General features: G+C 39.0%; 2 protein-coding genes across 4 annotated transcripts in view; one reads left to right on the forward strand and one right to left on the reverse strand.

Annotated features, from left to right (window-relative positions):
• LOC139973297 (uncharacterized) overlaps positions 1-20,468 on the forward strand; it is a 51,204-nt gene extending 30,736 nt beyond the window's left edge. The window contains exons 1-11 of one of the 3 annotated variants that reach the window (XM_071979870.1): positions 1,982-2,239; positions 6,978-7,011; positions 8,188-8,357; positions 9,024-9,518; positions 10,705-11,004; positions 11,630-12,127; positions 13,316-13,615; positions 14,242-14,739; positions 15,911-16,216; positions 17,089-17,350; positions 18,342-20,468. In XM_071979870.1, the coding sequence (XP_071835971.1) occupies positions 2,168-2,239; positions 6,978-7,011; positions 8,188-8,357; positions 9,024-9,518; positions 10,705-11,004; positions 11,630-12,127; positions 13,316-13,615; positions 14,242-14,739; positions 15,911-16,216; positions 17,089-17,350; positions 18,342-18,694 (3,288 nt within the window). In that variant the 5' untranslated portion in view covers positions 1,982-2,167 and the 3' untranslated portion in view covers positions 18,695-20,468. Of the gene's footprint in view, positions 1-1,981; positions 2,240-6,977; positions 7,012-8,187; positions 8,358-9,023; positions 9,519-10,704; positions 11,005-11,629; positions 12,128-13,315; positions 13,616-14,241; positions 14,740-15,910; positions 16,217-17,088; positions 17,351-18,341 lie in introns of those variants that run through there. The other 2 variants (XM_071979872.1, XM_071979871.1) reach the window with 2 other exon arrangements.
• On the reverse strand, positions 1-26,117 carry LOC139973300 (uncharacterized). The gene is made up of 4 exons (XM_071979874.1): positions 24,996-26,117; positions 22,335-22,598; positions 647-837; positions 1-416 (listed from the first exon to the last, which is right to left on the reverse strand). Exons 1-3 carry the CDS (start codon positions 25,322-25,324, stop codon positions 729-731), a joined length of 702 nt encoding a protein of 233 aa, XP_071835975.1. The 5' UTR covers positions 25,325-26,117; the 3' UTR covers positions 1-416; positions 647-728.
• Positions 26,118-27,811: the final 1,694 nt, after the last annotated feature.

Genomic DNA, 27,811 nt, shown 5'->3' on the forward strand with positions numbered 1-27,811 from the left:
CTTCTCCTTTTCAAGATTAAGTATTAGAACAGCCAGCTTCCTTTGTGAAATAGCTTTCTAGTATTACCAGGGAATGTTATCGTGCTTTTAATACTTCCCTGTTCCGATTGCGACCCTGATGTATTTACCCGATTATATACTTTCCCTCCTACCCCGTTTCTTGGTATAGATTGTACAGCTAGTGCTTGCAAGGCGTGGAGGGGTAATTGTATGTTTGGGGGAGGGGTGGGGGTTCTCAGTATGTGGATGAATGATAGAGGTACCTTGCATGTGTACGCAATATTCCATACACGGTGTCTCAAGCTGTATATCTTTTGTGAGTGTTAGCAGACTGGCGGCAGCTGTTGTTACTAGGGATGATCGACAAGGCACGCCTCCAGTAAACACAGTATCTGGCACTAACGCATAACAGTATCCTGGAATGATGAGCAAGAATAAAATATATGTAAGATGGTCGATCCAAAAAACAAAAACAAATGCAAGACTTTCTCTAGCTACAAACTTATTACAATGTACTTGTTAGTGCCAACGGGAAGAATCTGTATACCTGCTGGAAATAGGTGACACAATAATAATTTAAAAAATGCCTCAATATAATAAACGACTTACTCACTGAAGTTATACAATACACCGAATTAGTATTTACCGATTCTTTTCCTTCTACCGGGAATGTCGCAGTCACTACAGCTTTCCCACGAACTCCAGAGTGTGTATACCATGATGGATTTCTAACCATTGTCTAGGAGTCGGTCTGAGGGGGGCTTCTGTCCATCGTCCAGGTTTACTTGTTGTACGAACGGTACGCTTTTAACCTCGACATAATAATAGCTTAACGGCCTGCACGGAAGTAAATGATACTAGTGAAATTATCAATCGCATTCTTTGCCAAAGAAGAAAGAACAAAACACGGCCCGGGCCTGTATGCAATCGAATGTGCAGCATTCTCGCAGACGTGAATGTCTAAATTATTGAGTTTGCTTAGTGGTACACATATATACAACCCCCTTGAATTTTCTTGATGATTCATATAGATACAACCCCCTTGAGTTTGCTTGATGATACAGATAGATACAACCCCCTTGAGTTTGCTTGATGATACAGATAGATACAACCCCCTTGAGTTTGCTTGATGATACACATAGATACAACCCCCTTGAGTTTGCTTGATGATACAGCCCCCTTGAGTTTGCTTAATGATACAGATAGATACAACCCCCTTGAGTTTGCTTGATGATACAACCCCCTTGAGTTTGCTTGATGATACGCATAGATACAACCCCCTTGAGTTTGCTTCATGATACAGATAGATACAACCCCTTTGAGTTTGCTTGATGATACACATAGATACAACCCCATTGACTTTGCTCGACGATACGCATAGATACAACCCCTTTGAGTTTGCTCGAAGATACACATAGATACAACCCCTTGAGTGTGCTTGGTGATACGCATAGAAACAACCCAATCTGAATCCTACCATGGAAGTATTACTTCCGTGATTTAACCTTATAAGAGTGAGAACTCATGTTCGTTACTGCCGAATAACTCATAGCCTGTTAACATAATATGTATTGAAGTGAGTCAATGACATCGTTATAGATATATCGGCAAATCGAAGCTGTATTAAAGCAAGACCTCTGACATCGCTGGCAGACCCCAATCAGGATCAATGCAATGATTCTAACGCGGGCGTGCATGGTGCCACCACGAATGTAAATTTCAACACCTCTGAGAACTGGTTAGGCTCCACCCCCTCCCCTCCCCCTCCTCGAAGACCCCTGGATTCACGCCTGATAAAAGAAATTACTGTTGAACGCGCCCACACCATGCATGATGTTTAATGATCTTATTGAATTGTTCGCATTATATATGAGTTTTCTCGTTATGCAAAAGTTTGGATTTCCTAGCTGAGGAAGATCCTTTCAGGAACAAAGCCGGTTACATTCAGACGTGACCTTCCCTCTGTAAAGCCTCGTAATGTTTCAATCCAAGGAACTTCCTGTTGACGTAGAAACTACATAGTAATATCAATGTTATACTTCCTCATTCAAGACAGTAACATATATTTCCGTCCTTTGATGATTCTAATACAAATACCAAAGACATCAGTGTAAGGACGTGATCAAAATATTGTCCTCTCTTGAGCCGTTTAAACATCATCACAGAAATGAAGAATCCTCTCTACATCTCCGTGGTTATATTATTCATAGCAAGTGATGTTTTATTCTTTGGAAAAGGGGTAAGTGTTATACCAGTACAAGATTCTTCTAAGAAGGAGGATGGTGGCGGGGGGGGGGTGGGGACGGTCGATTTGTTGAAGTAATGAACTGTCAGCCTAGTGTGGCGGGCGCGGTCGTGGGAACCTTTTGTAAATACGTATGGTTGTTTGAATGCGAAATGTTGCAACCTGCAGTTTACAAAGACAGTTTTATTTCAATACTACAATAGACCTACAAACATGTTCTTAATATTGTGAAATTTGATCAAGCTTTTAAGAAATCTAAATTTAAATTTTACATCTCATTATTTCCCGGTATGTAACAGGGGCGTGGGGGGTGGGAGGGGGGTTAATATATTGCCAGATGGTTGTCACGTAGTAGCTTACTGTAACATTATGCCCATTCAAGGGCCTCTTCAGTTTTGGCTTGATTTGTTGTGAAGCTTTGAAGTGCCGGCCTTAATTGGGGATGGGTGTAAGTAGAGGCGGAAAATATATAATAATTAAGAGTGCTTAAATTCGAAATGATCCGGTCTTTTAAAACTAACAATGAACATTTACTTTTATGAAATTTCAATCCGTTAGTAGACCTACAAACAATGTTCTTCACTTTGTTGACATCTGATCAAACTTTGATAGAGATCCAAATTTCACAAATGTTATAATTTAGAAAACAAACATAAAAAATCTACATCATGCTGGGGAGGGGGTTGTACGTTATTGTTAAAACTATTGTTAAGACGGTAGTCACGTGGTATATTAAGGTTACACATGTTGGGGCAGATGGTATATAAATGCGCTTCTCATAAATTCCTAACACCAGATATATAGGCTAAATTTGCGGCTGACTTTGTAGTTCTATTTGTCGACTTAGTTTTATATTTTGTTACATTAATTACCTTCTTCTGGTTTTTAACACCCACAGCAACTTAATGATGCGTTCATATATTTTAAATTCACTTTATAACTTAGCTAACATGTGGAAATTAGCATTGCAGCACAAGGCAAAGTAATTGCGTTACTTTCATTGCAACCTGTGCGTTATGCAGTCGGCCGTCAAGCTGACAGCACAATACAGATGAGAAGCGCTATAAAGTTAGTAGCCAAAATAAGGCTACATTAAGGCCCGGTCACACTATACCGATTTTTTATCGGAATACGGTCCGATATTTCCGATTTTAGGCCGAAGAGTGAGGTTTGTGGTAGTGAATGTAATGAATGCAGTGGAATATTCGAATACCTACTCCAAATCTGAGGAGTTCTAGAACGGACTACATTCTGAAGTGACGCCACATCGAAAAACGATAAAAATCGGAAGAGAAACCGGATAGCTGTCCGATAAAAGGAAACGGAGTCAATATCAAAAGTTAGGAGAGGGCTATTCCACATCGGAATGGCTCAACAGATAGCAAATCAGGTCCTTTATCACTGTGGCTAGAAGACCCGAACGAAAAACAGGCTGTTTCGATTCCTCCGGAAAAATCGGATAGTAAACAGAAATTAAATTTAACGTGACTTTTAATGGTCATAATCTATAAACATAGAAAAGGTTGTGTGTGAATTTTTCGGGTGGGGGGGGGCTGTCCAAATCCCAAGTATCCACCCTCCTTGTACTCGCATGATAAGGGCAACATATACTTAACAGTGATGCTGTCTTCATAATTTGGTTTGACGTTATTTAAGAAACAAAAGTTATTTACACTCGTAGATCTGTCAACATTACCAGAGTTTCAGCTAAAAAGAATGGCGAATGTTCTCACGTGTGCATGATGTGTCATGTTTGTAACGAGTATCATGTTTGTTATGTTTGTAGCGAGTTTCCAAGCCAAGCCTTTGTAATTATTCCCGGCGGCTAAAATTGTTCATGATTATTCTTTTCTATCCATTTACTAATTTGTGGCATAAACCCATGACAATGAAACGGAAGATTTACAACAACGATGGACTCAACCATGTAACGAAGGAAAGATTACCATCCCCTCCCTTCCCCTCCCCCTTCCCCTCCTTCCCTTGCTGTTTCACTAGTGCACCACTTCACGCGGTTGCCTAACGCCTAACAGTAAATCGAATTAAACTAACAAGCAATTCAAAACTCAACTAAGACAACACAAAATATAATATGTAAGACTTTAAAAACTTATTACGAGCTGTATAAATCTATTTCGCTCTGACAAAATTTTGGCTGTGACCAAAACTTCCATCAAATCACTTTGTTGAAGGAATAAAACACATAACAAAATCAGAGAGATCATTGTTACCGTTGTCCTATAAAAGAACATTTTGTGTTCTGTTCAACAGACGCGAATTTATGGCACACCCCACTATGCTGTCGATGTTACCCCCGCCCCATCCCCCACCACTAGTCCTAATGCAAGTTCGCGAGTGTGTAAAGGGATCGAAACATATTATTGACCACTACTTGTCATCTAAGTTCTTCCAATAAAGAAGCATTTAAGTGACTTGATCTAACTCACGCTTTTTCATGCGCGAAGGCAGCACAAGTTAAATTCTTTGCGCGTAATTGGATTTTCTAACGAAATTGAACTCAATTCGCTGTAACACGATATTAACGGTAGCGTGTAAAATGAAGTGCTAGGATTTGAGCACAATTTCCTGCGTGTATTCCCATTTGGACAAGTTACACGACAAAACGAGACAAATTCGCACGCGCTCCCTAAATTGGTCAATCTTGCTTAGTGGCTGAGAATTTGAAAGCTGTCCTTTAGGGCACGGGTTCCAAAACTGTCTGTGGTAAACCAAGACTATAGGTCTCGTGCTATTACCTGGAATATTGTTTTCTTAACACGTAGAATGCTTGTAGAATGCCTATGATTTAAAGCCGTTGAAGAAGTTTAGATCTGTTGTATATACACACAGTCTGTTAGTGTACGACACGATACCTTTTTGCAACACACTAGGCCGATGGGTTGCAATGCCCAGTTCAATATGTTCATCCACGGCCCAAATGTACAGAAGCCCCAACGGTTGGTTCACAAATTAACAAGCCAACAGATCACAACTGCTAGTCATGTGTTTACATGAATCATTGAAGGTTAGATGCAAGCGTGGCGTACATACAAGATCAAACATTAGTATAAATCTCTCCGTGGTGGAAACAGGGGGAGAAAAGGCCATGATTTGCCCGTCTTTAAACAATTGTTTTCTTTTACTAAATTATAATCACGATAGCATAACTTTGCATCTATACGCCCCCTATACCGTACAATACAATTTCTCGTAGGTGCCATGTTTTCAAGTGAACCTTATGTAAAGCAAGTATATTGGACCCCAGTTCTCACTCTTGATCCGGGGTACCTGAAGCCCAAGCTAAGTTCACTGAAACTTGGCATGTTAGTCGGTTAAGGGAGTAATAATACACATACTCTAGAAATGCTGGCAGTTTCAGTCGCGACTCGGTATAACATGATGAGCATCTGGCTCACTTAGAAGAGAGAGAGAGAAAAGCAACACCCAATTATTGAAGAAATATTTTGTAATTTTACGGAAGCCATATGACGCGAGTCAGTGGCGGAGCTAGGGGTATTGGTCGGGGGGGGGGGCGAGAATTGTCTGAGTTGGGGCCCTGTTGACACTATCTAAGCGAACGCCACCACAGGTTGGCGCGGGAGCGTACAGACATTTTTCGAGTGAAGATACTCCCTAGATCGCCGGAAATGACCCTTTCCGGGCTTTGCTAATTGGCAGATAAACGAAGAATACATAGGTGTCATCGCCATTTTGTCAGAAAATTACAACAACAAAATGTGACAAATGTCAATAGGTATTTGAGAGCGCCATAAAAAAGTCAATAATCGCGAATATAAGTAGCCTAAAAAGTGGTAAAAAGCTGAAAAGGGCGCCAGCAGTCCATTTGAGTCCGTCAGGGGGGAAGCGCTGATACGCCCCCTCTGATTGTATGGACGCTCCGCCACTGACGAGAGGAAACATGAAATGGGAGGAACTAACGCTAGTAGATGCATCGACATGAGCGTTCACAGAGAAGGTTAAGTCGGTTATACAGGGACTTTACATTGTGTATTGCCCTGACTTTGCCAAGATTAATAGTATGATCTATAACACGGAAACAGCTACCTAATGAAAACAACAGGGTATCCGCGTGCATCCCTTTCGTAATACCGTATATAGTTTTTAAATATTTGCCAAAATATACAACGTCTTTACTATAGGGCTTAGTCATCAACTTGAGCAGAAGCCCAAACGAAAACAACAACAACAGCAGCAACAACAAGTGGTTTGTATCTGCTGTAAAAGCAGAGTATAAATTAACTTATGCAGGGAAGGTAGTAATCTTGACACGAGCTTGCAACGCCTGGTCCATCCAAAGAAAAATCACATAAAAAAATAAAGCATGAAAAAAACCCAACAATAAAATTAAAAAAAAAAAAACACATCTGAGTGAGACACATAAGTGCATGGTTTTGTGGCAAACGATATTTGAGTTTGTAATCTCAAAAGTAGCAGATCCAGTCTGAAACCAATCAGTCCAGTAGCAATTGTGCAATTCATATTTTACCAGTGAGGGGAAGCAAGGTGGAAGGAGAGGCGATGGAGATGGGGGTATAGGAGTTTGAAATTTTGGCGAATGAGGGGGTTGGAAGGAATTTTTGAGTACCGTTCCTCACATCCTTCTTCACCTCCCCCCCCCCCACCTACACACACAAACACCTTCCCTTCTCGTGGCCATGCTCGTTTCAATCTCCCTTGACCTTTTCATTCTTATTCTTCATTTTTTCATTAGACCAATGCGACCAAACGCTATAAAGAACCTAAATGTGAGTATTTTGATGTGTGTCATTTTTCTGATGTTGGATCTGTATCATTTAATGTAAGTTCATTATAGTTAAAGTTTCTACAAATGCTATGCGTTGCTCGCCATCACAATGCATGAGATAGTTTGAATGTTGCCAGTGACTTAGCAAGGAGCAGCAGGGACCCAACACAGCAATGAAAATTGGCCCTCAATGGAGAGTCTTCTAAGCCAAAGCCATGGCTGGGCTTCAGTGAGTATTTGTTTTCATTATTTTGAAGACATCAAGATGCCCGGATATGACACTCTGAAGCTTTCTCACTTCCGGACAGAATTTCGTTTGAATTCCCATTTCGACTGGCCCTATATCGAGAGAGAATGTTAAGAGCTGAACTAAACAGTATTTTCATATATAAGAAGATTAATAGAATCATCATATCTTTAAACCCAGTCCTCTAATAGTTTTTATAAAATATAAAGGCTTTTGTCACCTTAAACGCAATATTAATCAGTTATATATTAAACACGGATATTAAAACAATTTCAAGTAAGTTAAAAACAATTAAAAAAAAAACGTGGAAAGGAATTTTATAATTTTAACATTAACTTTATATGTGACGTTGTTAATACTTTTCTATGATTCATACACAACTCATTTCCGTAAAACACCCAGCTTGAATTTTACTATGAATTGAATTTGTCTTTTTTTAGTGAGCCTGATTTCCGATTCATGGACCAACCTTGTCCCCCTACCCATGGTCCCGGTCTGACGCATTGGTTTATAGCTACGTGTTGTCGTCTTTAAGGGCAATTCTAATGGCGAGGCGTACCGATTTCCATCCATAGTTGTTATTGATTTTTATTTGTCTATGTACAACTTGGCGAAATATTTAAAACGTTTTATTTGAGACTAAAAGGAAAGAATTTGAAATCCCATGTTAAGCCCATTGACTTGGTTTATGTATTTCTGTGTATCCACTCTAATTATTTAATTATTAAAATTACAAATTAAAATGAGAAAAAAAAAACTGTCGTAAAGACTTTTAATTCCACATAATTTGTTTTGTTTGTCGAGCGTCATTCTTTCCGCATCGACATGTACTATTAACTTAAATCTATAAAGTATTTGCATCGATTACAATTTATTCTTATGTATAATAAAGAAGAGATGATAATTTTCTTCTCTTCTGATCTGGTATAGATTATACTCTGTACTTGTATGAGTTTGCGAGGGATTGTGAGGATGCAGTGCATGATGATTGCGGAACGTCCAGATTGAGTGGTGATTACCTCATTCAACCAGACGGTTATAATGATCAACCCTTCAAGGCTTACTGTGACTGCAGCCAGAACGACGGTACGGCATGGACGGTACGTAACGTAGAATGTGTCGAGTTCATTGCATTGTAAAATGTGTGTAAGATACTTCTTTAGTTTACAATGGTAATTGTCTTCAAGGAAATCACGTGATATCTATCACTCAGCGGTCAAGTATGTCAAAAAGAGCAGACAGTCTGAACAGAATAAGTTGAAAGAGCGAGGAAGTTAATCCCGGTTTAGCTCTTCCTCCCAATTTTGTCGTAAAATTTTACTTAAATTCTTACAAATATACTACTAATTGCAGAAAATTTGTTTGAATTCGACGAAGTTTCTTAAATTCATCTCAGAGAACATCCCGTGTCTTCAAGCTTAAAATTACTTCACCTTCTTGACATCGTTTCTCCATGCAGAGCAAGGAGGAGGGAGGTATCGTGGCATCCGGTACAACAAAATGTCTATACACATCAGTGTTGTAGTCTAAGAGCTTTATTCGAGTACCAAATACTTTCGGGTACCAAGTATCATAGTCCAAGTTTACAGCAGAATAGAATCCGAGTGCCTAGTGGGCACACGACTCTGCTACATATACATTCGGAGTACTTCGGAGTACTCATCCATCTGGAATCTATGCATGCTAAGTTCTTCAATACCGCCCCCATTGCCTTCGGGGAAACATTTTTTTAACTTAAGTTTTGATTTTTATCTTTCACTCACTAGATAATACAAAGACGAGCGGATTTAGATTCGACAGTAACATTTAATCGGAGTTGGGAAGACTACCGACTTGGATTTGGATTATCTCCAAATGACTTTTGGATTGGCAATGAAAAGCTCTCATACTTAACCAATCAGAATACATATCAGTTACGGATCGATATGACGACATCTAATGGTTCATCCATCCACGTGACCTATGACAACTTTCGCATAAGTGACGAATTTAGCGGTTACAAACTATTGTCGACAGGTAAGTTTAACTTTTCATCAGAAGATGGTGTTATAGAGAGCTGTCCACACAACATGCGTTATGGTTACTGTGTCTCCCAGAGAATTTGTCCGGATCCTGATGACAGCATTCCTTGTCGCCGCAATGAGGAATCTTGTTTTTGTCCAGAAGAGTTCCAGTTGAATGGAGATGAATGTGTTGCCCCGGGCGAATGTGATGACTGTTTTCTTGAGGGAACAGAGACCGAGGAAGGTGTCACAATTGAGGTAGGTAACCTTGAAGGGAGAGGTCACCTCTTTCTTGTTTACTAAGAATACACTCTAATTTCAAAAGTGGAAAATCTACTTATGTGTACAAAAATAATATCAATGACCTTTGAAAACGAGACCTGATAACATGCACAGAATGTGAGTAAAATGGCGTCACAGATACATAACTGTAAAGTGCTACCCGTGAAATGTTTCTTAATATTTCCTCTACTTGGCTTGGTGAATGTATTGAAACTTTGAAAGTTACAGTAGACATGTGTAACTTCACCCTTTTGGGAAGACCATAAAAACCTCATGAGGAAAAGAACGACGATCAACAGAATTTTAATTTTGATAGGTAATAATCAACAACAAAAGAGTGTGGGCGTTGCTATCTTTTTGTAGCATGGTTAACAATAAACAATATCAATACATAGTATTGAGAGTATACTAACACTTAAGTGATATGGCCGGTGTGTATCGCTTTATAGCATAACGATTGGTGGTTGTGGAATGAGAAAGTGTCCCTCTGATGTTGTGTCCTTTTTGGAAGCTTCCTATCCCCCGGAACTGGACTATCATTATCTTTGCGTTAGACTAGTAGTCCAGCGACCGATTGATAAGCTTCATATGTTGTAATAAAATTATTGTTGATTATGCAATTCCAGCATTGTGTTTTTGAGTTTTTAATCCTAGTTGTAATTGTCAAGGTTTGTAACACAATAAACTTGAAGGAAACAGGTATGATTTCATAGTTAGACACTGATAGCAAAAATGTTTTGTTTTTCTTTAATATTTCACTTTATTGTTTTGAACGTTGGATTGGATAAGGCTTCATCTTTGTTTGAGGAGCTGTAAAGTTATCAATACCCAAAATGACTGTATAGTGTATTATATGTAATAATGCATTCCCGATCATGAAGAAAAATAAATTAAGAATTTAAAAAAAATGTAAGTCAAACCAATTTGGCCGTTTGCATGTTTGTGATCATCTCTATTTCCTTCATGCTCGCTTTTCAACTTCAAATGGTATTTCGAAAACGATGCGTAAGAATTGAATGTGAATTTCATATGAGGATGCTTAGAATATTTTCTACTTTTCATTAGCCAGCAACAAATGTTCCTCATCAATATAATCTTTAACAGTTAATACGTTTTGTTTTTTATTTCCTTTTTTCTTCTTCTCTTCTTTTTTGTTCTTTAGGCAGGTGGGTCATATGTTTCTCCGTCTTGTTCTCGGAATTGCTCGTGTGTTGATGGTAACGTTACCTGTGTAAATTACATGTGCAGTGTTAACGCCACCTGCAACGCCACCCGAAACAACGCCGGTCAGTGTTATTGTAAAACAGGTTACGTAGGTGATGGCACAGTGTGCCGATATCCGAAAGACTGTTTGGAGATATTCGAACATGATGACATGGCAGAAAGTCGCGTCTACACCATCCAACCAAACAAAAACAGGGAAACCACATTGGAAGTCTTCTGTGACGATGGTGGGTGGACGGTACGTATGACGTGCATTTTACGTATAGTAATGTTATGGGATGTGTTCATGTATTAGTGTTATAGTCTAATAGCTTTATTCGAGTACCATGTACGTTCGAGTACCAAATACTTTCGGGTACCAAGTATCATAGTCCAAGTTTACAGCAGAACAGAATCCGAGTGCCGATTGGGCACACGACTAGGCAACATATACATTCGGAGTACTTTTGATTTTATAAATTGTCCAGAAATACAGGCTACAATATACAAGGCATTGATATGATAACCGTCAACAAAGTGAGTGGCTCATATTATGTATATTTCTCCCATTTCGGTTTTCCCGAAAGGGAAAACTATGGAGTCACTCTTACTGACCTTGCAAAATTTGTAAGGGAACCTCGGATTGCAAAGTCGGCAGTTGCTACAACGTGGATCGCAAAGTCGGTACCTAGGCCTACTACTGCGGTTAGATTCGTCCAACACGACAGCATACAGAAACGTTGTACTCAAAGCCGAAGCCAGAGTGAATTAATCAGGTCACACATCTGGAGTCTATGCATGCTAACTTATTCAATACCGCCCCCATTTCCTTCGGGGAAACATTTTTTTAACTTAAGTTTAGATTTTTATCTTTCACTCAATAGCTAATACAAAGAAGAGTGGATTTGGATTCGACAGTAACATTTAATCGGAGTTGGGAAGACTACCGACTTGGATTCGGATTATCTCCAAATGACTTTTGGATTGGCAATGAAAAGCTCTCATATTTAACCAATCAGAATACATATCAGTTACGGATCGATATGACGACATCTAATGGTTCATCCATCCACGTGACATATGACAACTTTCGCATAAGTGACGACGAATTAAGCGGTTACAGACTATTGTCGACAGGTAAGTTTACCTTTTCATCAGAAGATGGTGTTATAGAGAGCTGTCCACACAACATGCGTTATGGTTACTGTGTCTCCCAGAGAATTTGTCCGGATCCTGATGACAGCATTCCTTGTCGCCGCAATGAGGAATCTTGTTTTTGTCCAGAAGAGTTCCAGTTGAATGGAGATGAATGTGTTGCCCCGGGCGAATGTGATGACTGTTTTCTGGAGGGAACAGAGACCGAGGAAGGTGTCACAATTGAGGTAGGTAACCTTGAAGGGAGAGGTCACCTCTTTCTTGTTTACTAAGAATACACTCTAATTTCAAAAGTGGAAAATCTACTTATGTGTACAAAAATAATATCAATGACCTTTGAAAACGAGACCTGATAACATGCACAGAATGTGAGTAAAATGGCGTCACAGATACATAACTGTAAAGTGCTACCCATGAAATGTTTCTTAATATTTCCTCTACTTGGCTTGGTGAATGTATTGAAACTTTGAAAGTTACAGTAGACATGTGTAACTTCACCCTTTTGGGAAGACCATAAATACCTCATGAGTAAAAGAACGACGATCAACAGAATTTTAATTTTGATAGGTAATAATCAACAACAAAAGAGTGTGGGGGGTTGCTATCTTTTTGTAGAATGATTATCAATAAACAATATCAATAAATAGTATTGATAGCATACTAACACTTAAGTGATATGGCCGGTGTGTATCGCTTTATAGCATAACGATTGGTGGTTGTGGAATGAGAAAGTGTCCCTCTGATGTTGTGCCCTTTTTGAAAGCTTCCTATCCCCCGGAACTGGACTATCATTATCTTTGCGTTAGACTAGTAGTCCATCGACCGATTAATAAGCTTCATATGTTGTTATAAAATTATTTTTGATAATGAAATTCCAGCATTGTGTTTTTGAGTTTTTTATCCTAGTTGTAATTGTCAAGGTTTGTAACACAAATGAACTTGAAGGAAACAGGTATGATTTCATAGTTAGACATTGATAGCAAAAATGTTTTGTTTTTCTTTAATATTTCACTTTATTGTTTTGAACGTTGGATTGGATAAGGCTTCATCTTTGTTTGAGGAGCTGTAAAGTTATCATTACCCAAAATGACTGTATAGTGTATTATATGTAATAATGCATTCCCGATCATGAAGAAAAATAAATTAAGAATGTAAAAAAAAATGTAAGTCAAACCAATTTGGCCGTTTGCATGTTTGTGATCATCTCTGTTTCCTTCATGCTCGCTTTACAACTTCAAATGGTATTTCGAAAACGATGCGTAAGAATTGAATGTGAATTTCATATGAGGATGCTTAGAGTATTTTCTACTTTTCATTAGCCAGCAACAAATGTTCCTCATCAATATAATCTTTAACAGTTAATACGTTTTGTTTTTATTTCCCTTTTTCTTCTTCTCTTCTTTTTTGATCTTTAGGCAGGTGGGTCATATGTTTCTCCGTCTTGTTCTCGGAATTGCTCGTGTGTTGATGGTAACGTTACCTGTGTAAATTACATGTGCAGTGTTAACGCCATCTGCAACGCCACCCGAAACAACGCCGGCCAGTGTTATTGTAAAACAGGTTACGTAGGTGATGGCACAGTGTGCCGATATCCGAAAGACTGTTTGGAGATATTCGAACATGATGACATGGCAGAAAGTCGCGTCTACACCATCCAACCAAACAAAAACAGCGAATCCACATTGGAAGTCTTCTGTGACGATGGTGGGTGGACGGTACGTATGACGTGCATTTTACGTATAGTAATGTTATGGGATTTGTTCATGTATTAGTGTTATAGTCTAATAGCTTTATTCGAGTACCATGTACGTTCGAGTACCAAATACTTTCGGGTACCAAGCATCATAGTCCAAGTTTACAGCAGAACAGAATCCGAGTGCCGAGTGGGCACACGACTAGGCAACATATACATTCGGAGTACTTTTGATTTATTAAATTGTCCAGAAATACAGGCTACAATATACAAGGCATTGATATGATAACCGTCAACAAAGTGAGTGGCTCATATTATGTATATTTCTCCCATTTCGGTTTTCCCGAAAGGGAAAACTATGTAGTCACTCTTACCGACCTTGCAAAATTTGTAAGGGAACCTCGGATTGCAAAGTCGGCAGTTGCTACAACGTGGATCGCAAAGTCGGTACCTAGGCCTACTACTGCGGTTAGATTCGTCCAACACGACAGCATACAGAAACGTTGTACTCAAAGCCGAAGCCAGAGTGAATTAATCAGGTCACACATCTGGAGTCTTTGCATGCTAACTTATTCAATACCGCCTCCATTTCCGTCGGAAAACATTTTTTTTTAACTTAAGTTTAGATTTTTATCTTTCACTCAATAGCTAATACAAAGAAGAGCGGATTTAGATTCGACAGTAACATTTAATCGGAGTTGGGAAGACTACCGAGTTGGATTCGGATTGTCTCCAAATGACTTTTGGATTGGCAATGAAAAGCTCTCATATTTAACCAATCAGAAATCATATCAGTTACGGATCGATATGACGACATCTAATGGTTCATCCATCCACGTGACCTATGACAATTTTCGCATAAGTGACGACGAATTAAGCGGTTACAAACTATTGTCGACAGGTAAGTTTAACTTTTCATCAGAAGATGGTGTTATAGAGAGCTGTCCACACAACATGCGTTATGGTTACTGTGTCTCCCAGAGAATTTGTCCGGATCCTGATGACAGCATTCCTTGTCGCCGCAATGAGGAATCTTGTTTTTGTCCAGAAGAGTTTCAGTTGAATGGAGATGAATGTGTTGCCCCGGGCGAATGTGATGACTGTTTTCTGGAGGGAACAGAGACCGAGGAAGGTGTCACAATTGAGGTAGGTAACCTTGAAGGAAGAGGTCACCTCTTCTCTTTTACTAAGAATACACTCTAATTTCAAAAGTGGAAAATCTACTTATGTGTACAAAAAATAATATAAATGACCTTTGAAAACGAGACCTGATAACATGCACAGAATGTGAGTAAAATGGCGTCACAGATACATAACTGTAAAGTGCTACCCGTGAAATGTTTCTTAATATTTCCTCTACTTGGCTTGGTGAATGTATTGAAACTTTGAAAGTTACAGTAGACATGTGTAACTTCACCCTTTTGGGAAGACCATAAATACCTCATGAGTAAAAGAACGACGATCAACAGAATTTTAATTTTGATAGGTAATAATCAACAACAAAAGAGTGTGGGGGGTTGCTATCTTTTTGTAGAATGGTTAACAATAAACAATATCAATAAATAGTATTGATAGCATACTAACACTTAAGTGATATGGCCGGTGTGTATCGCTTTATAGCATAACGATTGGTGGTTGTGGAATGAGAAAGTGTCCCTCTGATGTTGTGCCCTTTTTGAAAGCTTCCTCTCCCCCGGAACTGGACTATCATTATCTTTGCGTTAGACTAGTAGTCCAGCGACCGATTAATAAGCTTCATATGTTATAAAATTATGTTTGATAATGCAATTCCAGCATTGTGTTTTTGAGATTATCCTAGTTGTAATTGTCAAGGTTTGTAACACAAATGAACTTGAAGGAAACAGGTATGATTTCATAGTTAGACACTGATAGCAAAAATGTTTTGTTTTTCTTTAATATTTCACTTTATTGTTTTGAACGTTGGATTGGATAAGGTTTCATCTTTGTTTGAGGAGCTGTAAAGTTATCAATACCCAAAATGACTGTATAGTGTATTATATGTTTTTAATACATCCCGATCACGAAGAAAAATAGATTTAGAATGTACAAAACATGAAAAATGAAACCAACTTTTCAGTTTGCATGTATGTGATCATCTCTGTTTCCTTCATGCCTGAATTTCAACTTCAAATGGTATTTCGAAAACGATGCGTTAGAATTGAATGTGAATTTCATTTGAGGATGCTTAGAATATTTTCTACTTTTCATTAGCCAGCAACAAATGTTCCTCATCAATATAATCTTTAACAGTTAACACGTTTTGCTATTTTTTTTGTTCTTCTTTTGTGATCTTTAGGCAGGTGGGTCCTATGTTTATCCTAACTGTTCTCTGAATTGTTCGTGTGTTGATGGTAACGTTACCTGTGTAAGTTACACATGCAGTGTTAACGCCACCTGCAAGGTCCTAAACAACGCCGGTCAGTGTCATTGTGAAAAAGATTACGTAGATGATGGCACAGTGTGCCGATATCCGACCGATTGTATGGAGATATTCGAACATGATGACATGGCAGAAAGTCGCGTCTACACCATCCAACCAAACAAAAACAGGGAAACCACATTGGAAGTCTTCTGTAATATGAGTGACGGTGGTGGGTGGACGGTACGTATGACGTGCATTTTACGTATAGTAATGTTATGGGATGTGTTCAGGTATGTCAAGGTTGTCCAACTTACGGCCCGCGGCTATAGTCCGGCCCGCCGGAAATGCTCTACGGTGCGAAATTTTAGTGAGCAGATTTATTGATTACAATTTGAAGCTATATAATCAAATCATTCGAACCTTCTGGGTCCAAAAAACTGCATACTGGTGTGACATTCTCAGCGGAGGGGGGGGGGGGGGGCGGCTGGACTTTATTCATCTGTTTTGTCAGGAAGGGAAATAAATCAGTGCGCTCCGCGCGCAGTGCTCACAATTTGTTTTTTTGCCTTTTTTTGCCCAAAAAAAAAATCGAAAAATCGAGCGTAGGGTTCATGCGGCCCCCTCCTTCATTATAATTATCCATGTGGCCCTCCTCTGCAAAAGGTTGGACAACCCTGAGGTATGTTCACAAAAGGGACTGGATCTGTGTGTGTGTGTGAAGGGGAGGGAGGAGGGGCGTTTGGGGGGGGGGTAGAAATCTGCATTAAATACATTTGATTTAAGTTAAAAATTGCACTTTATTGTTGAATTTTAAGAAAACGACTCCGATTACAATAATATAATTTGTACGTTTACGGTCATCCAGTATTGACAATTTCCATCATTCGCTTTCATGATAACCTGCGATATCACGCCATGACTGTCTTCGCATACACCCCCCCCCCCCTTCATGTATGCATCAATAACGAGGAGCTGACGGAAAAATACCAGTATGTTGATTTCTGTTTGATTTTTTGCTATTTTTTTTTATTAAACTTGCACTGCGACAATTGGGTTAAATGCTCAATTATCTCTTTCGTAATTAGCAATTATTTCAATGTTCTCTTTCACAGGTGTTTCAACGACGTTTTAATGGTTCGCAAAACTTCGCTCTACCTGAGCAGAATTATTCTGAAGGTTTCGGATCTTTACTTGGCGAGTTTTGGCTAGGCAATGAGAACCTATACACTCTGACAAACCAAATGCAATACGAGCTGAAAATAGATTTCATGGATATAAACAACAACTCGTACAAAGCCCAATACAGTTTATTTCAAATCAGTAACAAACCAGAGAAATACGCTCTTCAACTTGGAGACTTCAAAGGAAACGCAGGTAATTTGTATGAGGAAGATTCAGTCTGAACACGATTTTTGTTCTTCTTCGTGGAGTTTGTCAAAGTTGAGCTCCTATACGGCTTCTTAGCCTTGCATTGATATCTACAAGACACTTCCAAACTGCCCCGAATATGTCATACGAACACAAACTCATACCGACGAGTACAGACAAGTATTCTAGATAACAAGTATACGTCCACGGACTCAAAACAAGTCTGCAATTTTTAGAAAATTCACCGAAACCCTCTACATGTATTCATTGCTGAACCACTGAAACCTATCAACAGTTTTAAATTCCAAAAGGTCGCGGCAAATAACGACCAGCAGGGGCGTCGGAAGCTATTTGGGATTGGTACGGCAGATCAGAGTGTGGTCCTCTATCATAATTATCGGGGGGACTTTTCGTAGGTCAAACTATGCTACGCGTCACCATGGTTGGCGCTTAGAGTAATGGAGAAAATTTTGAAAAAATGTCTCCCAGATTGCAGGAAATGGCACTTCCCGAGCTTGAAAACAAGACCCCTGCCATGCCATTTTTTTTTCTTAGTCCAATTTTTTTTTTTTTTTTTTTTGGCGCCGTGAATATTGGTCCGGCTTGTACCGGCCCCGACGCCCCTTCGATAAAGAGATAATATTGTTAAAAACTCTTACAAATTGACCTCATGCTAACAAAAATTATGCCGTACCCCCTTGCGTACCACTTCTGTAATCCTCCCCCTCTCTTCCTTCGCCTCCGCCTTTCCCTCCCCCTCGTACCTCGCGTGTCTTCGAGTACACTGGAGAGCCAAGGTACTTTCACCTTTCCTTAACTTCACACGGTGTGAATTTAAAAGAAAAAGTGAAAGTGTGAGTTAAAGGAAAAGTAAAAGTGGGAATGGAAAAAAAAAACTATTATGATTCTTCAATCTTTTCCTGATAGGATACTTTCTTATATATAAACAGCTGTAACAAAGGTCTTTTTCTTCCCTTGCCTTTAATATTTATGATAGGTGATTCTTTGACGGCTTACTCGAATCATCAGCCGTTCCTGACTGATCTTACCGCCGCTTGGCAAGCCGTGACGGTTAGCCAGAGCAGTGACAGTGTCACATCGGTACATACACCAACTCAATATGACTATAGTGTTCAACATGATGAAGGCAATGGGAATACTGACGATGAGTCGGTACAGGAGTTTACTGAATTTCTTAAACCCATATCTATTGGTCCTTGGTGGCATCGTCAAGACGAAACTATGACCATAGAATGTGATTTAAATGGCAACTACAGTAATATGTTCTGGTTTACAATCCCTCAACGCATCGCCTCCACCGGGATGAAGATACGTCCAACAAAGAAATAAACACTGTGAGAGAATTCACCGAGGCCTGTTGACGATTATTGACGAATGTTTTTTTTTTATGCTTTCAGAGTATAGTATTTACTCATTGCACATGTTGAATGTTTATAGAAAACATTGTATCAAGACTGGATTACACATATATTTCTTCTTTTTTTTTTGCTTAAGTTCTAAAAGTTTGTTTACTCATCATTTCAAGATAGTGAGTTAATGTGATTTACCTTTATAAATATCATATTTTTATTTTTATTATTGAGCTAAATGTACACCCCTCTTACCGCCTTCCCTTACCCTCCATCCGTGTGAGGCACCTAAACATTATGTTTGCCCTGGTGTTCTGATAGGAGTGTTTGCCACTCCCCTTTTTGAGAAAAAAATGTAAATTGTGTAACTTTTGCAACAATGGTGAAGACATGTCATATATTTATCTATACTGCACAGCAGGGATGATTTTTATTTGCATCTATTAAGATGTTTTCTTGTCCGGGGCATCTAGGAGGAGGGGTTGCCCCTTACCTATTTGAGAAATGGTTGGTAAAATGATGTGCTTAGATGCAAAAGGATACAATTTACAATTTTTTTGAAACAATGTTGAAGAAGATTTGTCTATTTATGTTCTACCGCACATACATCTTTTATATATCTATCTTTTGCAGATGTGATTGCTAGTTTAACGTGTATCAATAAATAGCATTGAAATGATTGACATAATATATAGAATAATATAGAATATAGAATTATTCCAGCAAACTTTCTTGATATAGTTTGAAATCAAACAATTTGAAGAAGTATTTGAAATACATTAGATTAGATCTATACCTCCTGCAAATATACAATAATAAAAAATTGTCACAGAGTAAATCTGTTTTCTGTTGACTTGCAATAATGTGTATTTTGGACACAAAAAAAAAAAGAAAATCTCTAATGCATTTAAATTAAATATACATTTGATTTTCCGCCAAAATATGTCTTAAATGCGGCAAAAGCGAGACGTTTATTACGTTTTTGTCTCCTTTATGGATGGATTCGTAAATAAGTTTTTTTTTGGATAATAAGAAGAAGTTTGCGTACACTATGCAAAGGTTAACTATATTTAGTACAACACACGGAATGTTAATGAAACGTAAGAAGGTATCCAATCCACATGCTTCTTCTTAAAGCAGTATTTTCGCTTGTTTATCAGTTTTACCAAGCCGGCCGAATTAAAGTAATTTTTTTTATATATATAATAAAATAAGGAAAATAAGATTACTTGCTGGGATCTTGTGGTTAAAGTTGATTTGCTATACCAAAGTTGCTAACAATTTCTGTATATAAACGGAGATCACATCCTCATAGCATTTTGCAGCACAAAGAAATGATGTTTTTCCTTAACATTTTGTGATATTTTGTAAATTCATCCGGCAACATTAGTTTGGTACCGTTTTGTATCAGTTTTCTTGTACTTGATTGTCGTGATCTGCACTGACTCGAGCATTTTGACATGTTTATAAATATTAAAAAAAGGACACTGAGGCCAAACATTTTGGTGGAGCGCCCTCTTTCGGCGAGCGCCCTCTTCGGGTTCGCAAAATAGTTGTTCGACTTGCAAGCTCGAGACGCTGGATCCAATCCGGGAAGCGTTCAAATCAGCGTCGGAAATGATTCCAATATCAGTTTTGTCATAAATTAAAAGTATTTTACTTACCATGATTTATATGTCATAACATATTGTAGCACATTATGTCGTCTCCTCGTGCAGAAGTACCAAACAAAGCAATAAATATTACAGAATTTATTTGTGACTCCTGCATGAGAAATTCCATCTTTAATTACAGCCTCTAATGTACGACGCGTCGCTTTGATGAAGTTATTAAACCCTTATAATTTCATTAATAGCTCTGCCTTCAGTGGGAGTAGACGACTCCAGTGCAACAGCTTTTACTTTGGCAGGCGTTTCCAATTGCACGATGATATCATAATGATCAAGTAATATATCATTTCATTTATTAACGCTAATCAACTCGTCAAACTAACAGCGCAAAAACCGAGACCAAAGTTAGATGTATAGCAAATTGTACTATCACCGCAGAATTTGTTCGAAGTTGAGTAAATATAACTTACGTTGCAATTTACATGTAAACTGTCAATGAAGAAACAAACCCAAGCGACCACCATTACCTTATAAGTGATAGAGGTGCCTATGATGTCCACCATTTCCCCCCTCTTCCCTCCGCTCCCCTCCCCTTACCCGTTCCACTTTCTTTTTTTATATTTTTCTTTTCATGATGGTGAAAATACACAGTGTTTGTGTTGACATACATGAAGGTAAAAGTATATGTTGTTATATGAACTTCATCTTTGTAGCAAAGACATTCACAAATATCATCCTTAGCATAGAAGTGAACGCAAATGTAAACAGATTAGGTCATTCTAAATTCAACCATACCCGTATAGACTCGTATATAAGGTACACTTGTAACTTGATATCTCCCAAAGGTGTCTAATTATTCTTGATTGTTTAAGATGTATTCTTGATTGTTTAAGTTGTAGTCTTTAACATGAGTTAGTTATGGCGTCAGTTACTATAGTGGTGTTTCATAGTGTGGCACCGATGTCGCTAAAATATCCGCAAGTTACTATTATCCGATATATGCCAATAAATAGGCCGATACCGTACCGTTACTATATCGATATACAATCAATGTTCATGCCTTGCTGACTCTATAATTGAGTAATGTACAAAGGTCGTACATATCGACCAACTCTTTTTGCGTTCCATACGCATATGTTTCCATAGTAGTACCGTACCGTGCATGTGATAATAACTGAATTATGAAACAGACACATCAGGCCGCATGACTTTGGTGAAGTTGGTGTACGCATGACAGTGCGTCGTGAAGATAAAGAGCTGATCTGATCTTGAAGTTTCCAAATAAATATTTGTTCATCTCTTGTTTTTTTTCATTTTTTTTTTCATTACGATGTTACTCTTATGAACTTGATCTTTTACGAAGCACTGTTGTGCGTATTACAGTATAACAATGACTCAGATCGTGTCTCGAAACCTTTGGTGTTCGTGGACAATTCTGACATCCATATGGGGTTCGTAGTGGGATAAAGTTAGGGAAACCCTGCTCTAGACTATAGTTGGTTAGCAGTTATCGTCAGTTGATGCAAACTGCCGAAATCGATATGTGGACGATATTGCCAATACCATGCGGCACCGATAATGCACGCCGATGACTGCATGGTGCAAAACTAATATGTGTGTAGTAGACATGTAGTAGATGTCAAGGGCGTAGGAACCGGGAGGCTGGGTAAGTGCCAGCCCCCCAGTGAAAAATATGGGGGGCGGAAGTATCATTCCGCCTCCCCCCCCCGCTTCGAAAGTCAGAAAACCCCTTTTTCATTTCCAAATGAGAAAAAATCTCATTTGGAGCACCAAATTGCATCTAAGGCCAGGTGAAAATGCAAATTTTTTTTAAAAATGGAGTGGGTGTTGAAGTGTGCTATATTGCACCAAATTGCATCTGAGGCCACCTGGAAATGCCCAAAAAATCCCCCTCCCCTTAGACCCCTCCCCCAGGTCGGCCATCAGTCTTCAGCCCCCCCCCCCCACTCAAAAGTACCTTCCTACGCCACTGGTAGATGTAATACATACCTGCTGTCAATGAAGGAGTTATCTTGGAAAGGAGATTTCACTTTACACTGATATATCCCAGCATTTGACTCGATAGCTCTACGTATCCCAAGTGCCATGTCGTCACCATAAAATATCCCTACGTCGTTGCCGCCTTGTTGGAAGGTGTTATCGATTTCTTCATTTCGCGGGATAATCGTCTCCTTTATATCTAACGAATCTGCTGATTGGTAAAACGACTCTAGTGGTAGCTTCGTCCAGACTATCCGTTCTCTTACGTACCCACTGACAAACAAAAGAATGACATTCAAATTTATGTGAAACATGTTTTTCATCATATGGTCCTTTCTTGATTTTTTTTTGTTTAGTTAAGAGGCTAGATGGAACGAATTCAACCTGCTGGGTAGGGTTACGGGCTTGAGTGGCTCTGAAACCAATATCTTATCTAATATATATATACATTTTTTAATATTGACATAGCTTGATATTTCTATCAGTTTATCATTTTTGCTATTTGTGCTGGTCTTGGTAGTAAGGTTTACAATGTTTGGTCGATTGGTTAGATGGGATGAGGAATAAATGTCTGGGGGTGTTTTCAGGGGGTCTGGGTGCCAGACCTAACCTCTGAGGTGCAGCCATTACTAACGTTTTAGGAATGAGTTAGATTTGTTTTAGCAGCATTAAGTGGTCAAATCCTCTGAATAGAATGATTTGAAATCTTCTGTCACCAGTTCCCAGCTGGCTGTCACGCAATGTGCTACTCTGACGTAGCTTTACAGCTGTGTAGCCTATATATGCTGAATTCCATGAAGGGGTCTCTTCTAGGGTTCCAATCAGTGTAAAATCATGACGGTATCGTCATTGGAAGCTTTCAAGTATTATGATCTACGAGCACTTTTCCCCAAGTTTAATACACACAGCGGTATAACAGTTTAAAGTGTATCAATACAAGGACAACGTTTTTTTTTTTTAAAGTAAACTGGTATAAGGTAAGGTAAGGTAAGGATACTTTCAGCACAAAATTACAAATATTCTTGTTCAAGATAACGGTAGTGACTCGGTGACGATCTCTCTTATACACTACTATGTTGTTCACTCCTGTATCTCAAAACTGTGATGTCGTCTAATCCTTGATTAGTTCCACTGGAATTAGATACATTAAAGTTATTGAGTATAAACCTTGGAGGAAGGAAACAATCCCCTAACTTCGCTCTCGCGATGTAAACAAAAACTATCTGTATAATTCCGGTAAATAGGTGAAATAATTCATAGTGCCTCAAAATGTAGCATTCTCAAGTTCTAGCCATTTTCTTTGAGGTCATGTGTATAAAAAATACGTTCGAAAAAATGATCACAGTATGATTTCGAACACGGCACCTCAGTACATGTGTAGTAATTAGTTTCGTCCACCCTCCTTTAGAATTGAACATTCCGTGACGGGTTTCCGGAAGTCCCTGATTTTCAGGGGTTGGAAAGTTTTTAGGAAGCGTGGGCACAACCACTGATCTGTACACGTTAATGTACAGATCAGTGGGCACAACCGACGAGCGACGCGAGCAATTGACTTGGCCACCCGTTCATATTTAGTAGCGAACGTCTCCTACAGCGATTGATTCTCGGATCTTAGCATATTTAAGGATCTTTTCACAGAACGTTTATTATTATCTATGGATTTTACCCGAGGACAGTTTATCCAACCTTAAATTCGACTTAACTTCGAGGAACACTTCAGCGTTACTAATTATATGTAGCCTACCGTTGATTCTACCAATAGCGCTTATACGTAGGTCCGCTTTACCTACTTATACTAATATCTATAGCCATCGCGCCGAGCGAGGACTTGTATTTTATTATAATCTAGATGTAGCGTAAGCATCCACACTTCTAATAGGGGCTGGCGAAAATATTCGCCACCGATTCGTAGAGTGTTTACGTGATCATACATATATCATTTTAGTACCTGGAAGCTATTCGGTCGCGAGAGCGTTTACGCGATACACCATCTTCCATTTTGTTACTGGAAGCTATTGGATCGCGAAAGCTGTAAAATATTTAGCACCATAGCGCCATCATTAATATCTAGCCTGTAGTCTAGCCTTCGAGCATAATATACAGTCTGGTTACATCAATATAAGTCGACTTAGACTTGCGGATTCCAGCGTTAGGAACAGACCAGGATCCAAACGGTGAAAGGACATAGTATTTAAAGGTATGTCGATCTTTTTATACTTTAGATTAGTTTCTCCATAGAAACTTCTTAACATGTTTCTCCGTGCAGCTTAGACGTAACCTATTTGATACAGTCGCTTTACGAAGTAACGGAACATGCTAAGTTACCGTTTACTACTATACCACACGTTTTGGCACATTGGCATCCCGTGGATACTGTATACAACCTGTTGGATGTATACCCTCATATTATATTAATAAACCAATCACAACAGTTTTCACATAGCTATACGCTATGAAACGCGAAAATATGGAACGCGAAAAGGGAAAACTTTTTTCGTTGCTACGTTTAACGTAAGTTTAGACAACGACGTAAGTTTAGACAACGGTAGTTTAGACATCAACGTGAGTTTGAGCAACAGCGTGGTAAAACAGCAGGAACAGACAACAGCAAACTAAGTTAAGACAACGGAATAAGTTTGCCCTTTTCGCGTTCCATGATACGCCACTTACCACGGGTCACAAGTCAGCTTGAGTCCAGAACCACGATAGACTACCACTGCCCTGGCTCGAAATGTTTTCTTGCATAGTGGATTGAACATGGAAAACAACGGACGTACGAAAGATCTTCGGCTTCGGGACTTTCCTGGAATATTAAAATCCCGCTGTTGGTTAACGTCTTGTCGTGTGAAATTCCTGTCTTTAGTTGTATCGCGAAATCCTGTGATAGCTTGCTGGGAACGACTTGTGTGGATTTCTGACTTTATTGTCTTTGCAGAATGTAACGAAGCAAGATAACACAGGATAATTGTACATTGCACTAAGATCCATAAAATGCTCATTAGTTTGTAGTAATCCAAGCTGTGACTGCAGGCAAGGTAGTCTCCAGTTTCTGGGCTTAGGTTTAGGCTAGCCCTTAATGAAGCTATGACATACTAGTTAAACTGTTGTACTCTAGCCATTCATGTAAGTCACATACATATATCTCAAAGACTCCAGTAGTCTTATTCAAATGCTACCCATTAATAACCTGTTACGTTAGACCTTTGTGTGTCTAGGACTGATGTATCCTATAAGTAGTAAAAGTAACAGTTAGGCTATTCTATAGCTTGGTTAGTCAAGGAGTAGATAGTTTTGCAGCATTTCCGCGTTTCCTGTTTTGTCCTGCTCTGAAAATATGTGATTATCCGACAAGGAATGATAGTCCAATATCTTCAATTTCATCAAAGCGTTAATAATCCCAGCTCCTCCAAGATCACACAGATACCATGATGCGTTCTCGGCGAAATCATCATCGACAAGAACCGCTCTCATATAGGCCTAGTACTTTTTTTAATAATATAAGGCTATTCGTTTTCCTTGCGATGGTGATATTCAAACCAGGTTGGTACATTAAATGTCAGCCTGTTGATGTGGGTGGAAGCAAAAGGAAACATGAGCAACAAGGAAATAATCCACACGACCTAGAAAACATTCATGTAATGTTAATTACAGTCGAGTCCACGTTAAGAAAACAAAAAACACATCTGTGCGCTTGTTCTGTCGTTTGTAAATAATGCGTGCTGGCGCCTGCGTGAGATACCGTACTCGATAATATCAAAGATCTTGCACACAGCGTCGAATCGACTCAAATATACACCCAAGCCTCACACGCGAAAGGTGAATCCAGTCCACGCGCGTGTTGGCACACGCACATGTTTGAGACTATGATACGCGTTCGTAATTCATTCATAAAGTATTCTGACATAGCGAAAGATTAGCGACTCCTATATGCACACAAAGACACGTGAAAATAAGATTTCTTGCAACTCTATATACTAAATGATGAAGCCCAACATTTGTATAGTGGCAAGGGCGCTAGATTGTTGGCTCTAGCTACAGTGTCGTATATTGACGGCTTTGGATTTCTATACCTGTACTTCTTACACACAGACACTTGGAGCCAGTACACGCGCGCGTCTCTACGCGTACGTTATTGATAGTTTGGCTTATAGAACAGCGCGTTCGTATACACCAGGCGGAGTGTATAGCCTAGTGGTTAACGCCGGCGTTTCCCAGTCGTGAGATCCCCGGTTCGATTCCCCGCCGACAGCAATGTGTGTCGTCTGGCAAGGGTGTTGTTCAATAACAACTTCCTGACATGGACGTTAAATGGATGTGTGCCGAGAGATTGGCTTCGGTCAGCTTGCGAGTCTACAAGCCTCCATGGCTTCTTTCGCGAGTTCCTGCTTGCGGGAAGATCACATATACATACATACATACATACATACATACACACATACATACATACATACACCAGAGCCGTATATTTAGAGAGTTCGGCCAAATGGCAATTTGTGACGTCATATGTTTACAATGGACGCCATGATAGTTCCTTAACAGTTGCGCGAATTCGTGCAAATGCCGTGCGTCGCACATAACCTATGTACAAGAATTATACAGCTAGCCTAGTATTGGTAGGCTAGTAGTATAGCGTTTATTTATACGGAAGAAATGCATTTCTTGTTGCACAACGTTTGAAGAAAATTTCAACGTTATTAAAATCATAATTAATTCACTTTCTTTAACCGTTCGTCACGAAACGAGAGGTTGTCCTTATGATGAAAGTCTACGACCAGGTAAGTGAAATAACCATGCGAAATAGCATACAGTACTGTAGTAAGTCAATAGGCTATAGACAGACAGGGTTAAATGCTCATGGCTCTAGTCTAAGTCTACAGTAAGTGAGCTGCATCTCTGTAGGGATACAGTTGTACATTACAGTTGTTGTTACAGTTGTGTGGGACTCTGGAGCTTCTCATGCCCACAGGCACTCGTAACGTTACTGTATGTAGGTGTATAGTACACAAACACGGGCCTGTATTTATACTGTAGCCTGTAGGCCTACACCTAGTTAACTTTATGAGTACCTAGGCCTACTTCATGGTAAGGCGAGGGGTTAAGCCTAGGTTTATCACCACAGGGTTACTATTGATTTTCAGTGTCAGTTGTTGGCTGATAAAAATGATTAAGAAAGTAGACAGGTCATTAATTGAAATTTGAAATCAGTTTATTCATAAGATACTGTATCACATATGTACAATAATATTGATTTGATCAGGGAATATGAACAATGGTCTACATAAGTTAAATGACACATATTAAAACTGCCAAACAGTAAGGCTAAAGTATAACTTTCAAAGTACTTCTCTTACTTTCTGAATATATGAGCTACAGATGGCAGGAGTATTGTCAAAATTGCAGGCTATATACCCAAATGTTGTTTATAAATTGAGTTAGCCTAAATAACTGGATTGTTATTCAATTGCAAAATCTTGAAGACTTAAAAT

The sequence above is a fragment of the Apostichopus japonicus genome, chromosome 9 (genome assembly GCF_037975245.1).
Source record: "Apostichopus japonicus isolate 1M-3 chromosome 9, ASM3797524v1, whole genome shotgun sequence".
NCBI classification, from domain to species: domain Eukaryota; kingdom Metazoa; phylum Echinodermata; class Holothuroidea; order Aspidochirotida; family Stichopodidae; genus Apostichopus; species Apostichopus japonicus.

Coding starts and splice junctions, on each gene's coding strand:
- LOC139973300 (XM_071979874.1), bottom strand. CDS start 25,324: ATGAGCATTTTATGGATCTTAGTGCAATGTACAATTATCCTGTGTTAT. Junction 22,599..24,995: donor AAGCTGACTTGTGACCCGTG/GTAAGTGGCGTA, acceptor TTTGTTTGTCAG/TGGGTACGTAAGAGAACGGA. Junction 838..22,334: donor AACTCCTTCATTGACAGCAG/GTATGTATTACA, acceptor ACTTCCGTGCAG/GCCGTTAAGCTATTATTATG.